The sequence below is a fragment of the Dermacentor silvarum genome, chromosome 8 (assembly GCF_013339745.2).
Source record: "Dermacentor silvarum isolate Dsil-2018 chromosome 8, BIME_Dsil_1.4, whole genome shotgun sequence".
In the NCBI taxonomy this organism is placed as follows: Eukaryota; Metazoa; Arthropoda; class Arachnida; order Ixodida; family Ixodidae; genus Dermacentor; species Dermacentor silvarum.
This window is the reverse complement of record NC_051161.1, coordinates 174,501,208-174,515,739: the sequence shown is the minus strand read 5'-3', so window position 1 is coordinate 174,515,739 and position 14,532 is coordinate 174,501,208. Positions and strand designations below refer to the sequence as shown.

Here is a 14,532-nt window from a genome sequence, read left to right as displayed (position 1 = left end):
CAGCGCAGCGTTCGGAGAAACTTGTTGTCAAGATAGAGACCAGGTGGAATGTAAGGGCCGAAGCGGTGAAGCCAGTCAATAGGTACCTTGAGGAGATACTTCAAGTTCTCCATGGAATGACATATAATGAAAATGAAACGAGCGAAACCAGAAGTGATGCAACACTGTTGTACAAGCGAATGTTAAGCTATAATTTTTTAATCTTGCTTGGCTTTTGGAACAATATATTGGTTCGTATAGATCATGAGAAGGAAATTTACAGAAGAATAAAATTGGGTTGGAGTGCATATGGCAGGCACTACCAAATCCTGACTGGGAGCTTACCACTGTCGTTAAAAAGAAAAGTGTACAATCATTGCATTCTACTGGTGCTAACATAAGGGGTTAACAAAGAAGCTGTTAAGGACCATACAAAGAGCGATGGAATGTAGTATCTTAGGCCTAACGTTAAGAGACAGGAAGAGAGCGGTGTGGATCAGAGAGCAAACGGGGATAACCAATATTCTAGTTGACATTAAGAGGAAAAAAATGGAGCTGGGCAGGCCATGCAATGCGTAGGATGGATAACCGGTGGATCATTAGAGTTACAGAATGGATACCAAGAGAAGGGACGCGCAGTCGAGGACGGCAGAAAACTAGGTGGGGTGATGAAGTTAGGAAATTTGCAGGCACATGTTGGAATCAGCTAGAGCAACACAGGGGTCCAAAAAAGACTGCAAGATTCAAAAATGAACTTTCACGAGGTTGCCTTAGACACGAAAGCTCTCCGAGAGTATTTTCCTGATGAAAGGGAAACGCTGGTGAGCGAGGCGCTTGATGAAGGGCTTGGTTGCTGTGAGGAGTGGGACATCGATGTTGAAAAGCTTTCGAGACGAAAAAAACAAATGCCTGGTGAAAAGTCGAAAGGAGACGTCCAACAACTAAGCAGGAAATGGAAAGGACTGTGAAATCCACACTCGATCGTGTTCACACCGAAATGGAGGAAGGGTTCACTCAACTGCAGGAGCCAAGTTGGCTTTCTCCTGGACGTTGGCAAGCTGTGCTATGGCACCGACGAGAAGGAACAAATTGCTACAGCTTTGGATAGTTTTACCGTTCTGACATTGACGCACAGGATCTCTATGAAGAGATTTTAGATTGTAGGCTGCTACTTTCAAGGCGGGTTGACCTGAAAGTGTCAAGACGCAGAACTACTCAAATTTATTGTTCAATACATCAATATGAAGATGAGAGCGTCTTCCCCAACCTTCGCATGGCCACTCAGATAATGCTAACCATAGCAGTTTCCATCGCTGGCTTATGAGATATCCTTGAGCGAGCTGTAGTTAATACTCTCATATTTGCGGGCATCATGGACCAGGACAGTCTTTGCGACCTGGCTCTGCTGAGAGTAGAGAGAGAAGAAATGGAAAAAACGAACTTTGATGACATTATAGATCGATTCACTGCAGCGAAAGCAAGAAAAGTTCTGCAGCAGAGATTAGGAAGTGGGATAATGCATAGAATTTTTTTTGTATATATTTGTGTTGTAAATAACAAAATGATTTTACCTACAGTATGTTCAAGACAAGTCACAAATGTCAGCACTAGCGTCACCAGATGTGGTGGCACTAGGGATGATTGCCGTCTGCAATCATCGGATCTAAAATCAGCGAAGACAAGAAGGAAACAAGCACATGCATCAACCTCGACCCGGCATCGCTACCCTCAAACCATGGCTTTGTAACGTCGCCAGGCACAGCTACAAAGGAGAGACAGCACCAGTGGGCACGGTGCAAGCGTAGGGAGCATTCACTATGCGACTGCTTTTTCTCATCATTTAATCTGCAGTGATGATCGTTGCTTGGTGATTTTGCTGTGCCCACGTAGATGTTTCTGTGTATGCAAACTTCTTGTGTGCGGAGATGATGAGGAAAATCCCGGACCCACAGTGGAAGAAATGTTTGAAACTATTATAAATGGGCAGAAAGATATCTGTTCTGACATCGCTGAGATCAAAACTCGCCTGCACAAGACAGATTCAGCAATAAAAGCGATGATGTGAGCTATTAGTAGACTTAGAAGACAAGGTCAAAGAGTTGCAAATTAAGAGTTGCGTCGTGGATGAATTGAATGCATCTGTAACTAGTATACATGGTGCACTCAGGTCCCAGCAAGCAAAAATAGTTGACCTCGAGGATCGAAGCCGTATGAGCAATCTTGTTGTGTTCGGCATTCCAGAAGAACCAAACGAATCTGAAGCTGTCTTGTGCAACAAAGTAATTAAAAATGTCTTCGAGCAAAAATTGGAAGTAAAATGCGAATCAATTGCTAGAATTTATGGACTAGGAAAACCGTCCGAAAAGCGGCCTATAATTCTTTACTTTCAAGATTATAATGAAAAGGAGGCAGTCTTGAGGAATGCTAAAATATTGAAAGGAACTAGCATAAGCCTTCAAAATGACTACTGCGCAGATACGCTGCGAAAAAGGAAATTGCTCTGGGACGGTGCGAAACAAGATAAGAATATGGGCAAGAAGGTATCACTCGTACAGGACAAGATCAGCATTGACAAACAACTGTAGTATTATTGGGACGACACTTCAAACTCGCGCAAAGCATTGTCGAAGACGAACACCTTCATCTCAACAAGCTAGCTATTAAAGGATCGCGAGTTTCGTCTGCTTGTATTTAACGCTCGGAGCATTGTCAATAAAACAGAAAAATTGGAAACGCTTCTTTTGTCATGTGCAGTCGAATCCCCCTACAACGAATGCCGCTACAACGAAATTCCCGCCACAACGAAGATTTTCCGATTCCCTGTCAGCTGCCCATAGAAACTAATACAAAAAAAGTCTCTCCATAACGAAGGTGTTTTATTCGGTATTTCCACTTCAACGAACTTTTTGAGAACGAAACTGGGACTGAATTGAAATTGGAACTGCCAAGTAGTCAAATTAGAAGGCCCTTCCAAAGCTGTGACGATCGTATGCCCGCTGGAACGAGGTTTTCGCGAACGAAATCAAGTTCTAAGTACCGATTTACGCCACTGCAATCTATAGCCACGCGTGGTCGTCACGCGCCTGCGTGAGACTGCACGCGATCACCACAATCACTGCTGTTTTCTGTGGTGCGTGTGTCCGGTCGAAATGGCTACGCCAACGAAGAAACGTAAATTTCTCTCTCCGATGAGAAGGCACATATGATCGCCGAGGCAGAAAGCGGAAGGAAAAAATTTCACAGTTTCGCCCGAAAGGCGAAGCATCGATGGCTATAGCAGATTAGTAGACAGCTTTACGAACAAAGGATCATAGTTTCATCGGCCGTATGAACTTGTAAACATTCGCTTACTAACTAAATTACGAAGCACGGTGTCACGCGCGCACAGGTAAACATGAACACATCTCGCTCGATGACCGTGGAAACTCGGTGTCAACAGGCTAGAATGAGAAGGCGCGGCAATAACAGCAAGCGAATTGAGCTCCGTGCCGTCTCTCGCTTCAACGTGAACTAAACGTCGAAAGCACAGCGCACACGACTCTACTGGCACTAGTTGCACTTTGCCCACACCGCAGATTGCTTTGAAGATGAGACCTGAGCGGGCTAGCACTTCGTGCACGGTGCAGATTGCTTTCAAAATATGGCAGCCGCGCCGCATCCGCCATTGTCAACAAGATGCCAACGTCTCGTCGTCTGGGGAAAATGACAACCCGCTAGACACACTGACTCCGGCGACTGCTTTGAAAGTAATGGATCCCTTTGACCTTATCTTAAAAGTTACCATAGCCCACGACAATGACATTGCGACGGCTCTTTTAACGGACTGTGAAACTCGCGTAACGCCTTTGCTTGCCGTCTCACAATCCAGGCTGACCGACTTCTGGAAATAAAACTTCCGGTAAGCGCAAGCTAGCCAAATTTGCTGACTTCGTCATTAATATGCCATGAAATTGTGATAATTGAAACCGCTTCGTTGCGACGGTGCATGTGCTGCAAAATGAGTAAGCGGTGCGAAATGCATTCTCTCATTTGACACTTTATTGACCGCGTTCGGTACGTCGCAACCTTTGCCGTCACGCCATCGCGAAGATTTCCCGGACGATGGTTTCGGTTTCGTATGCCGCTTTGCCGTTTGGCGGACGTATATACAGTCGATTCTCGTTAATTCGAACACGCTTTATTCGAACTGACGCTGTGGTCCCGTCAAAGTTATGTGTATTCCAATGGGCGAAAACACTCGGTAGTTCAAACGCGAAAGCATTTGCGACGGTTAATTCCAACATACCGCGCACCGACAATGCTCTCAGCAGCTCTCATGGCGGCGCCTCCGACCGGCATTGCTCCGACACCGCCTGCAAACGCCGCGCGGAGAAAAAAGAAAGAAAGAAAGATCCGCAGCGGAAATTTCACTCTCTCAAATGGCAAGGTCGCCGTTTCTGCGTCGCGCCGGAACACTCGTGTATACGTGCCGACGCCAACGCTGCGGCGCAGAGGGAAGCAACGACGGAGGCCCAGTCCGGCCAACGAAACTGCCCACGCCAGCCAACGCTCGCTTCAACGGCAGAAAATGAAACTTCGGGGAGCGGGCTAAGCTGGCGCCAGGCCGGACGGTGCCGGAATGGCGGCGGGCGCGCACGGAGACAGTCGAAGGTCAGGGAACTACGCAGGAGCGCGAGGGGAGCCACCGAAGCGACGGGGTTGCCGAGGCCAAATCCACTTCCCTGCCGCCCTCCTCCCTCACCTTCCACGCGCACCCGTCGGCTTGTCGGCGCCGCCCGCTCCCTGAAGTTTTGTTTTCTGCCATTATCGGGAAGCGAGCGTTGGCCGCGTTGGGCAGTTCGTGGCCCTCGCTCGCTATGTGCTTGCCCGCCGCAATATTTCACTACTCGCACTGTTCGTACGTTGTGCCATGGTGCACAAATACGTCAAAAATAAGTCCTTCTTTTAATTCGAACAAATTTTCCGGCCCCTTCAAGTTCGAATTAATGAGATTCGACTATACATACTAATTGTGCGTCAACGAAGTTCCGCCACAACGAAATTTTTTGCGTGTCCCGTGAATTTCGTTGTTGCGGAATTCGACTGTAATCCTCAAATATGTGTTATAATTGAAACTTGGCTTCATGATCAAATTGGTGATGACGAAGTTGTGCCGCCGGGCTACAGGCGGTACAGGTGTGATAGGGGTTCCCGTGGTGGTGGCGTTGCGGTGATAACAAAGGATAATATTGAAGTTAACAAGGAGACATGTTCTTTGTCTGAGCTGTTTACCGACCTCCAAATGCTGATGAGTTGTCTTTGAGCAGGCTATATGATCACCTGCTGAAATTCTGGGACAAAAACCTAATTATAACCGGAGATTTTAACCTGCCATCCATTGATTGGAATAACAAGCAGTATGGATATTCTGTAGCGGCTGACACTCTAACTGATCTAATACTTACTTTTAATCTTGACCAGATCGTGACAGCTTACACCCATGGAAATGCAATTCTGAATCTTCTATTTATTTCTGAAAAATTTAGCTCGGGAACAGTACAAGTTGAACCTGGAATTTCAGACCATAACCTGATACATTTCTGCTCGACTAGATATACGGAGATGCAAAAGGACAAAATTCCTCCACCTACAGTAGAGCCGATGGCACAGCAGTAATTGATTATTTAGAAGAGCACCTTGTCGTTAGCACCAACAACGTTGAAAGTTTGTGGTAACAGTTTTATTGTGCAGTTAAGTTCTGCATTCAACATTTCATACCGTCAAAAAGACTGCAAAAGCACCGTACAAACCCCTGGATTAGTTGGGAGATAATACAAACCAAAAGAAAAATTAAGCGCCTGAGAAAGAAGCACAAAACATTCACTCCACAATGTATGCAGCTAAAGCATGATCTGCAAAGTAAAGTAAAACAAGCAAGAACCAACTTTTTAGCAACACTACTGCCGACTTCATTAAAAGTGATCCTCGCAAGTTCTGGCGCTACCTCAGTCAAAGTAAAAAAGAGATTAAGAAAGTCAAAGTTGATGATAATATTCTGGATGACAAATTGCAGAGACGTTTAATCAGTACTTTCAATCTGTTTTTTCAATACGTGACGAATATAACCTGCCAAATGTTTCTCCTGTATTAGAAAATGAGTTTGATATAACTAGTGAGGGGGTTCTTGCCATGCTATTGAAGCTAGATAATAAGAAGTCCACTGACCCTGACGGGCTGTCAAATGCATTTTTAAGGCGTTACGCTCAGCAAATCTCGAATTTTTTGACCACAATGTTTAAATTTTCAATAACTTCTGGTACCAGCTGACTGGCGTATAGCCCGTGTGGCGCCTGTCCATAAAGCCGGTGATCGGCTACCTCCTAAAAATTACCGTCCTGTTTCTGTTACTAGTAGTTGTTGTAAACTTTTGGAACACATAGTGGTGAGTTTTATTCAGGAATTCGTTATTAAAAACAATATTTTGTCTCCTCATCAGCACGGCTTTCGAAAGGGTCTATCTACAACCACACAGCTTATTTCGACGGTACACGAGATATCGAGTGTACTTGACCAGTCCGGTCAAATTGACATTCTGTTTTTAGACTTATCGAAAGCCTTCGATAGAGTGCCACATGGAAAATTATTGTATGAATTACAATGTATAGGGTTACCTTTGTACATTATTCAGAGGATTGCTTCGTACCTAGCCGATAGAAAGCAGTTTGTGGAAATTGATCATTGTCCGTCTAGAGCGCTGTCTGTTACCTCGGGCGTTCCACAAGGGAGTTTTTTAGGTCCGCTATTGTTTCTCCTTTATGTTAATGATTTGGTGGACGTAGTGCCTCATGATGTATCCATAAAATGTTTGCTGATGATTGTGCTGTTTTTAAGAAAATATCATCCACAAATGATCATTTCTTGTTGCAAAAAACTCTTTTGGCAATCGATGATTGGTGTATGCGTTGGGGTATGGTATTGAATTCAGAGACAACTGTACTTTTACGTGTCACAAAGAAAAAATGTCCTAGTTATTTTTCTTATCAACTCCATAACCAGCCTGTATTAGGAAGTTTCCCAATATAAGTACTTAGACGTGACTCTAACAAGCTTGCTTGGTCAGAGCATATATTGGACATTGCTTCATCAGCCCTGCGGAAGCTATGATTCTGTAAAAGAAAACTTAAACATGCTGCAGTTAGTACCACAATGTTAGCTTACAATACATGTATTCGGTCAAAACTAGAGTATGCTGCCGAAGTTTGGCAGCATACTCATTATAAGAAAGATGTTATGCAACTCGAAAGAGTCCAAAGAAAGACAATCAGATTTATTTTTGGGAGATATAGAAGGCACGATTCGCCATCCTTATTGTTGCAGAAGTACCATGTGCCGACTCTCGAGGCTCGCCGGAAAATTAGTCGTCTTGGTTTTCTTCATAATTGTCTTGCAGGGAAAACTAAGTTAATACTTCCCAATTGTATAAAACCTTTAACTACAAGGACAACTAGACATAGCCATGAATACTCTTTATCGCCAATTTTCGCTAGAACCGATGCACACAAGTACTCATTTTTCTCACGAACGGTGTCTGAATGGAATTCTTTGCCCCGAAAGGTTTTTGAATCCGCCGATTTTATGAATGAACTTGAGTCTCACATTGTAAGCTTCGATGGTTGATTACAGTCTTTGTGTTCTCTTGATTTTTATTGTTGTTTATCTTCGTTACATTGTATGTATCCTTTGTAGCCCCTCCTGCTAGGGCCAAATTACTGGCCTGCAGTATTGTGTAAATAAATAAATAATAAAAAAAACTGGGAAAGCGAGTTTTTCAAAACATTGTTAACATAGAAGAACTTTCTGTGGGCCTAGAGAAACTTTCTGTAGGTCAGACACAGGACAGGCGCCTGTCCTGTGTCTGACCTTCTTTCTGTGCATTGTCTCTTGTTCGCGCTTTAAAAAGTTTATTGTTAGCACAGCTAAGAAGTCGTGGGTCGATTATGCCGAGTAAAACAATGCAAGAAACAATTTGCAGTAATTGAGTAATTCAGTAAAAAAATTATAATAGTTTACTGTGACGAAATATTAACAGGTATAATAATAATTATAGGGAGAGGCCTTCGTCCTGCAGTGAACATAAATATAGGCTGATGATGATGAGGATGATAATATATAATAATCACCAATGTCATCATCATGAGGGGCGTGAAAAAAGATTTGCCATGGGCGCCGTCACACCTAGATAGCAGCGCTTGTCCATGTCTGTTTTGCTCTTGCGTCTGTCCAACGCTTTGAGCTAATATTTTAGGATAGAAAACTGAGAGAGTTGGTGAGTCTTTATGACGTAATGTATTTTTGTGCAGCGCTCACAAGGACAATTTGTCCAATTGTTAGCGCTGCACAAAAAATACATCATAATATACCTTAGTTAGAAGGCCTGCTTCACGAATGGTCATATTACCTCAAGAGGTGTCTCTTTTCCAGTAGCAACATGTGTACCATGCTGGCAGAACAGGTACTGTGCCTGGCAACCATGTCATGCGGGTTGGCAACCATGGGACGCGTGCAGAATACCTTTTCTTTCATGCCAATCCTGTGCAGTGTATGTCTCGATACAGCTTTTTCAAAAAGGCAAGTGCGCACCTGTTTTTAAGACCTGCCCTGCAGGCATATTCCCATTCGGCTTCAGTGAGAAGACGCTTTCCTGACCACTTGCAGAATGCGACAGCATCATTCCACGAGACGTGCACCACGGGATGATCCATGCTGTAGGAAGAGCATAAAAGAATACAATAAGACGACGCTGTTCCACAAGTGGCGATGAAAGCTGAATGCAAGAAATTGACTTATTGATATGTATGTCTGTGGATATGAAACACCCAAATAGGCTTGGTCAAGATGGAGGAAAGTTAACCTGTGATTGCTAGCTTGGGAGGGTAAAACATACAGCAATGCAATGCAATCACATATATGTATTTCTGTGTATCCTTGAGAGTGTTTCATGGTGGTCTACCACATTGGTTATTTATAGGAACGTGCAAATATTAAATATTTTCGAATATTCAGTCGAATATTATGCTATTCGATATCAAGTGCGTGTGTCACATGATGTGCAATGGTGTGTCTAGGACACGTGTGATTCCTATGGGCAAATGTATAAGAAGCCGTGTTTTCTTCAAATAAACGTTGTTGAAAGTCAGCTCTTGTGGTGTCGTTTTCTTGTCTCGTGTGCCCGTCTAAGGTTTGTATTGTTAACACCAGGATGGAAAACCAACAAGCCCAACTTGCGGTTCAAGTGAAAAAAACGTTTCAGCCACATTTCTGTCTGATGAAAAAGTGCATGTGCCATGTGAGCTGCCCGGTAAGTTTCAATGCAGCAAAGAAGCTCAAACTTTTTTTCCCTTATTTGGTGCTTGAAGCAATTAGGAGTGTGCAGTGTACATATTGGGCCACATCAGGCTTGCACCCCATGGTTCGCCCTTGCCGCAGTCAATATGCTTTACCAAAACATTACAGAAGCTTCAAGGCAAGTCCTGCATGATCATTTTACAAATAAATTCCTTTGGACAGAATTATTGAATTAACTGAGGACAGAATCAACTCAAGACAAAATTATTGAGCAGACTCAGAGTGCTGCTAGGAGCCTAAAAGCTTTGCAATGTAACCGACCTACATGAAATTGCAAGTTGGGCTGTTTACTGGGTCATTTTCCCTGACCTTAGTAATTAAAAAAAATTTCCCCCCGATGATTCCTTCACTTTTTCAGTTGTCCAGCATTTCCCTGACTTTTCCAGGTATTCCAGGTCGCTGACACCCTGTGAATCATTATGAATATGGAAAACCACTCAGTCACAAGTAACAGACTGGTGGTGAAAGCCCAATATCTGCTTGTTTTACGGCTAATGTGGGGAAGACATTCTTCAAATAGCTCCACAGAAGCAACTGCATCAGGTGCTTCTGAACATGCGGTAAACATTTTTCAAATGTGGTTTGTGTGCACAAATTTAAATATTTGCATAACTGATCTGAACCAGCCACCTCAGAGCACATCAAAAAAGTTACAGTGACGTTTCATTTTGCGAATGCGGGGTACGCACAAACATATGGACACCGCAAACATGCACAGCAAGCACCGCGGCGTTGAAGCACAAACAGAAAGGGCGCAAACGCGGGCGCGATGCTACATTGATCTCGACAGTGCGACGTCTGGTGTGCCACAGGGAAAACGCATATTGCTACACATGCAGAGAACATGCACAACAAGCACTGCGGTGTCGAAGCATAAAGGTGCAATTCTCTTTTCCCCCCACCTCCAGGTGCCTTCCTCCTCCGGCACTCGCTTCCCTCGCGGCGACAAACACAATCCTGCCGATTTGACAAATACACTTGCGCAAACATGCATACTGAATAGCTCGAGACAACAGGGAACAATGTGCTGCAACTTTTATCCTTCTAATATACCACTTCCTCTAAAAGTACGGTGTGAGTTACATGCAATGACATATGCTTTAAAGTAGCTAACACATTTTTCTGGGTTAGTTGGAAGTACACAAACTGAAAACAAATGATACATGGGGACAAGAATGAGCTGTGACCTGATTTGTTCTCACTTCTGTCTGCGTCTATTCATGCTGTATGTACTCAAATTTAGAGTAGGTGCTGACAGAATGTTACTTTTGTCTAAAACTTGCAAGTTGAAAGAAAGGACATTAAAGTGCCTCTAAGCCACTTAAGTTTTCATTTCACCTGCCAGTCCTTGAGCAAAATATCTTCAACAGATACAACAATCTCTGAACAACAAGTGTTTGGAGCAATAAAACATGACAACACTATATTCAGTGCTTACCCTCACTCTACAGATGCCTAGCCTCTGCAGGTCATCATTGGAAGCGTACCATCCTTTCCACTTTTAGTTATTTTGTGAGCCTAGAAACGATTATTCTGCATGTTGTAGAGCTGGATTCTGCACATTGTAGTTGAACAGTAAAACACTGTAAGTGAGCTTAGTTACTTGAAAACAGCGAACTATACCAAAAGATGATTGTGCGTCTATCACCTATTCGCCTCCATGCAGGTGTAATCTTTTAATTCATTTTTGTTAATTTCATCAACACTTCCTTGAATCAATCGTTTTGGGCCAGTGGCTGTCCTGCATAGACCTAAGTCTTTCTGTGTCTGTTGTCTTTATGCTGTGTCAGCATTCCCAGCTACAACAGAGAAACAAATATTAGTGAGCCTGTCCGACGGAGGGCGCTGCTGTTGCTCGCTGAACGAAAAATCAAGTCGACAAGGGCAGTGATATGGGCTTGTTGGCATGTTTTCCAAGATGCTCGCTGATCTGTCGTCTTCATCACAACCGCTATATGCAGAGCACAGTCTCTAAGCATCCATTCTTCCTGAAGATTTCATAGCCCTCTTTGGTTTCGTCTGTTCTCCCTTCATTCAAGATGTACCAACAAGCCCCTATCACTACCCTTGCTGCTGCCACCAGTGAGAGACTGCAAGCTTTTCCAAGAAACTTTGGGCTACAGGCTTATGTGATCAGGGCTATAGGTGCTCAGCACATTACGCTTGTCCACTCAAAGTACCTGAAACTAGCAATAGGAGACCTTTAAATGAGGACAAAAATCATGCAAGTCCTGTGCACAGCGGGAACTGGTGCAAGTGAAGCTGTTTTGAGCCAGCAAGATGAGACGGCACAACACAATAATAGAAGCCCAAAATGGTCGCTCCTCATGCAGCAGATTTCAGCACTGAATGCAACCCACAAATGTCCTTACTGGTGGCCAGCGCTTGCACAGAAATGTGACACAGTGCCAGCGCTGACCACCACATCTAAACCTTTGGATAGAAATCTTTGCTGAATGTAGCTTCCCAACTGCAGTTAATTTTGTCCCACTGAAACTGTAGAATTGGGGTTCAGCAAGTATGGCTGCAAATCTATGACGACATGGCTGCATGGGCTTCTTTTTCAGGCATAAATCTCCTATCTTCACTGTAATACACTCAGTGCCAATCAAGGTAACATGTATTCAGTTAAAAGACGTTTCGGCTCTTCCACGGGAACCTTTGGTGTTAATCAAGGCGAAGTTAATTAGGATATTGACACGTATACATGTTTACCTTTCACCGATGACTGCTTTTCACCGGCTAGCAAATGTTCAACGTTATCGCTAGGCACAGGACACGCCTGCATGTATCGGAAGTTTCTCGAACGTTATCGACGCTTCTATCCATTGTCTGTTGTCACCGACGCGAATTGTCTAGTACTTTCTGGAAGACACGCAGGCACCAGGGATTAATCTGGAAGCTTCGATGACTCATTTATAAAAGCCGACGTGTTTCGCCGCTGATCAGGGGCGGTATTCTGTAAGAGTCTACCTAGTGGACTGTCCATTTCGGCTGTCGTTGATTGGCTGCTGCTTGATGTGCAGGAAGGTGCCAGCCAGTCTCCTTCCTGCACATCAAGCAGCAGCCAATCAGCGACAGCCGAAATGGACAGTCCACTAGGTAGACTCTTACAGAATACCACCCCAGATTTCGCCAATCGCCGACTGTGTTCGCTGCTATAGAACTTCGAGAGCAACTTACTTTTGTTGGCACAGGCTCGCCCAATAAAAAGCTTGTTTCATCATTCCCAGTTTTGTGACTGTTTTCGTCACTGTCACTACTACGTGACATCTGGTGGAGGTGCTGTGCGTTCATGCACCGAACGCCCCCGCAAAGCCGCGATCCAAGCCCGAAACCGGAGGACGACACCAACGTCGCCAAGGACCAGCTAACTAGTCGTAGGCAGCAAGGACTTCTGCCAGAGTACAGACTTCTTCCCAAGAAGACCACAGCGATGAAGGCCAAGTCAACGACCCCAATGGCAGCCCCTGCATTCCCCATCCTGCTGCAACAACCTCGGGAGCCACCGACCTCCCGTGGATCACCGGCTCAAGACCTTGAAACCTGGCTGGAGACATATAAGAGGAACGCAACGTTCAACAAATGGAGCGACGACGACAAGCTGCGCCATGTCTATGTTTCGTTGGATGACGCTGCTCGGACATGGTTTGAGAACAGAGAGACCACCCTGGTGACGTGGGACCTATTTCGTGAGAACATCGTGAGGACCTTCACGAGTGTCGTGCGCAAGGAAAAGGCCGAAGTTCTCCTAGAAGCCCGGGTGCAAATGCCCAACGGGAACGTCACGTTTTTCACGGAGGAGATGATTCGCCTGTTCAAGCATGCCGACCCCAACATGCCAGAAGAAAAAAGTTTGCTTCTTGATGAGGGGTGTCAAGCAAGAGTTCTTTGCCGGATTGATATGCAACCCGCCCAAGACTGTTGCTGAGTTTGTTTCCGAGGCCACAACCATTGAGAAGACGCTCAACATGCGGACAAGGCACTATAACCGCCGAACACTGGTTGCGAACAACATTGACGGTCAAGCACTTGGCAGTGACGACCTGCACGAGGCCATCAGAGCAGTCGTTCGCGAGAAACTGCACAAGCTCTTTCCCAGATTGCAGCCTCAAGTGGCATCTATCGCCGATATCGTCAAAGAAGTTCAGCGCTCACTAGGAGTTCCCGATGTGCAGCCGCAATTGCCGCAACCCCAGCCGGAAGCGATGACCTACGCCGCCGTCAAGGCTCCCCTCCGCGCTTGTGCCAGGGCCCCGTAACGCCGCAGTTCCGTCGTCCACCGCCACCGCAGCCAGCACACCCGCATGTCGCCCAGCGCAGCTACCCGAGAAAGACGGACATTTGGCGTGCCCCCGACCACCGCCCGCTCTGCTATCACTGCAGGGAAGCCGGCCATGTCTACCGCCGATGCCTATACCGCGAGATGGGCCTACGAGGGTTTGCCGTCAACGCACCATGTCACCAGCTTGGCGAGGGACCACTTGACATCGCCGACTACCTCGCCGGAGCCCAGTGGCAATCACGATGACCCTCACGCTTGCTGTCACCAGGACGTTACCTGTCACTGCAGCACTGACCATACACTGGCCCAGCCCGGTACCGGTCCGTGAGCCCCTATCCGGGAAACTAAAAGCAGCAACCGATGGAGGTGCGGTTGCTGTACGACGCAATACGGAAGATCCTCCGCTGATGACGATGACGATTCGCGAATCATCGTGACGAGGTATCAGCATGCCACCTGGCAAGAGCCTTGACGACAACACTTCGCCGCCAAAAGAAGACCTGCCGACACGACGTAGCAGCAGCGTAGCAAGCCGACCCAGCCGTGATCCAATGCCACAACTTAACCGCAACGCCAGACGTGCTAATCGATGGCCATAACGTCATCGCTCTCGTCGACACTGAAGCCGACTATTCCGTCTTCAGTGGCGCATTCGCCATCAAGTTGAAGAAGGTGAAGACGGTCTGGCAAGGACCCAATATCCGAACAGCGGGAGGCCACCTAATAACGCCGGCTGGAATCTGCACAGCACGAGTCACAGTTAACAATCGCACTTACCCGGCGAGCTTCGTAATCATATAGCACTGCTCCAGGGACGTCATCCTAGGCATGGACTTTCTAAAATAACATGGTGCAGTCATCGACTTAAGTCCAAGTTGATAACG

At 45.6% G+C, this 14,532-nt stretch overlaps 1 protein-coding gene across 1 annotated transcript in view; it reads right to left on the bottom strand.

Annotated features, from left to right (window-relative positions):
- Positions 1-14,532, bottom strand: part of LOC119461852 (formylglycine-generating enzyme-like) — a 148,700-nt gene that overhangs the window by 65,748 nt on the left and 68,420 nt on the right. Inside the window, exon 5 of the mRNA XM_037723221.2 lies at positions 8,599-8,721. Coding sequence (XP_037579149.1) covers positions 8,599-8,721 — 123 coding nt within the window. The remainder of the gene's footprint in view (positions 1-8,598; positions 8,722-14,532) is intronic.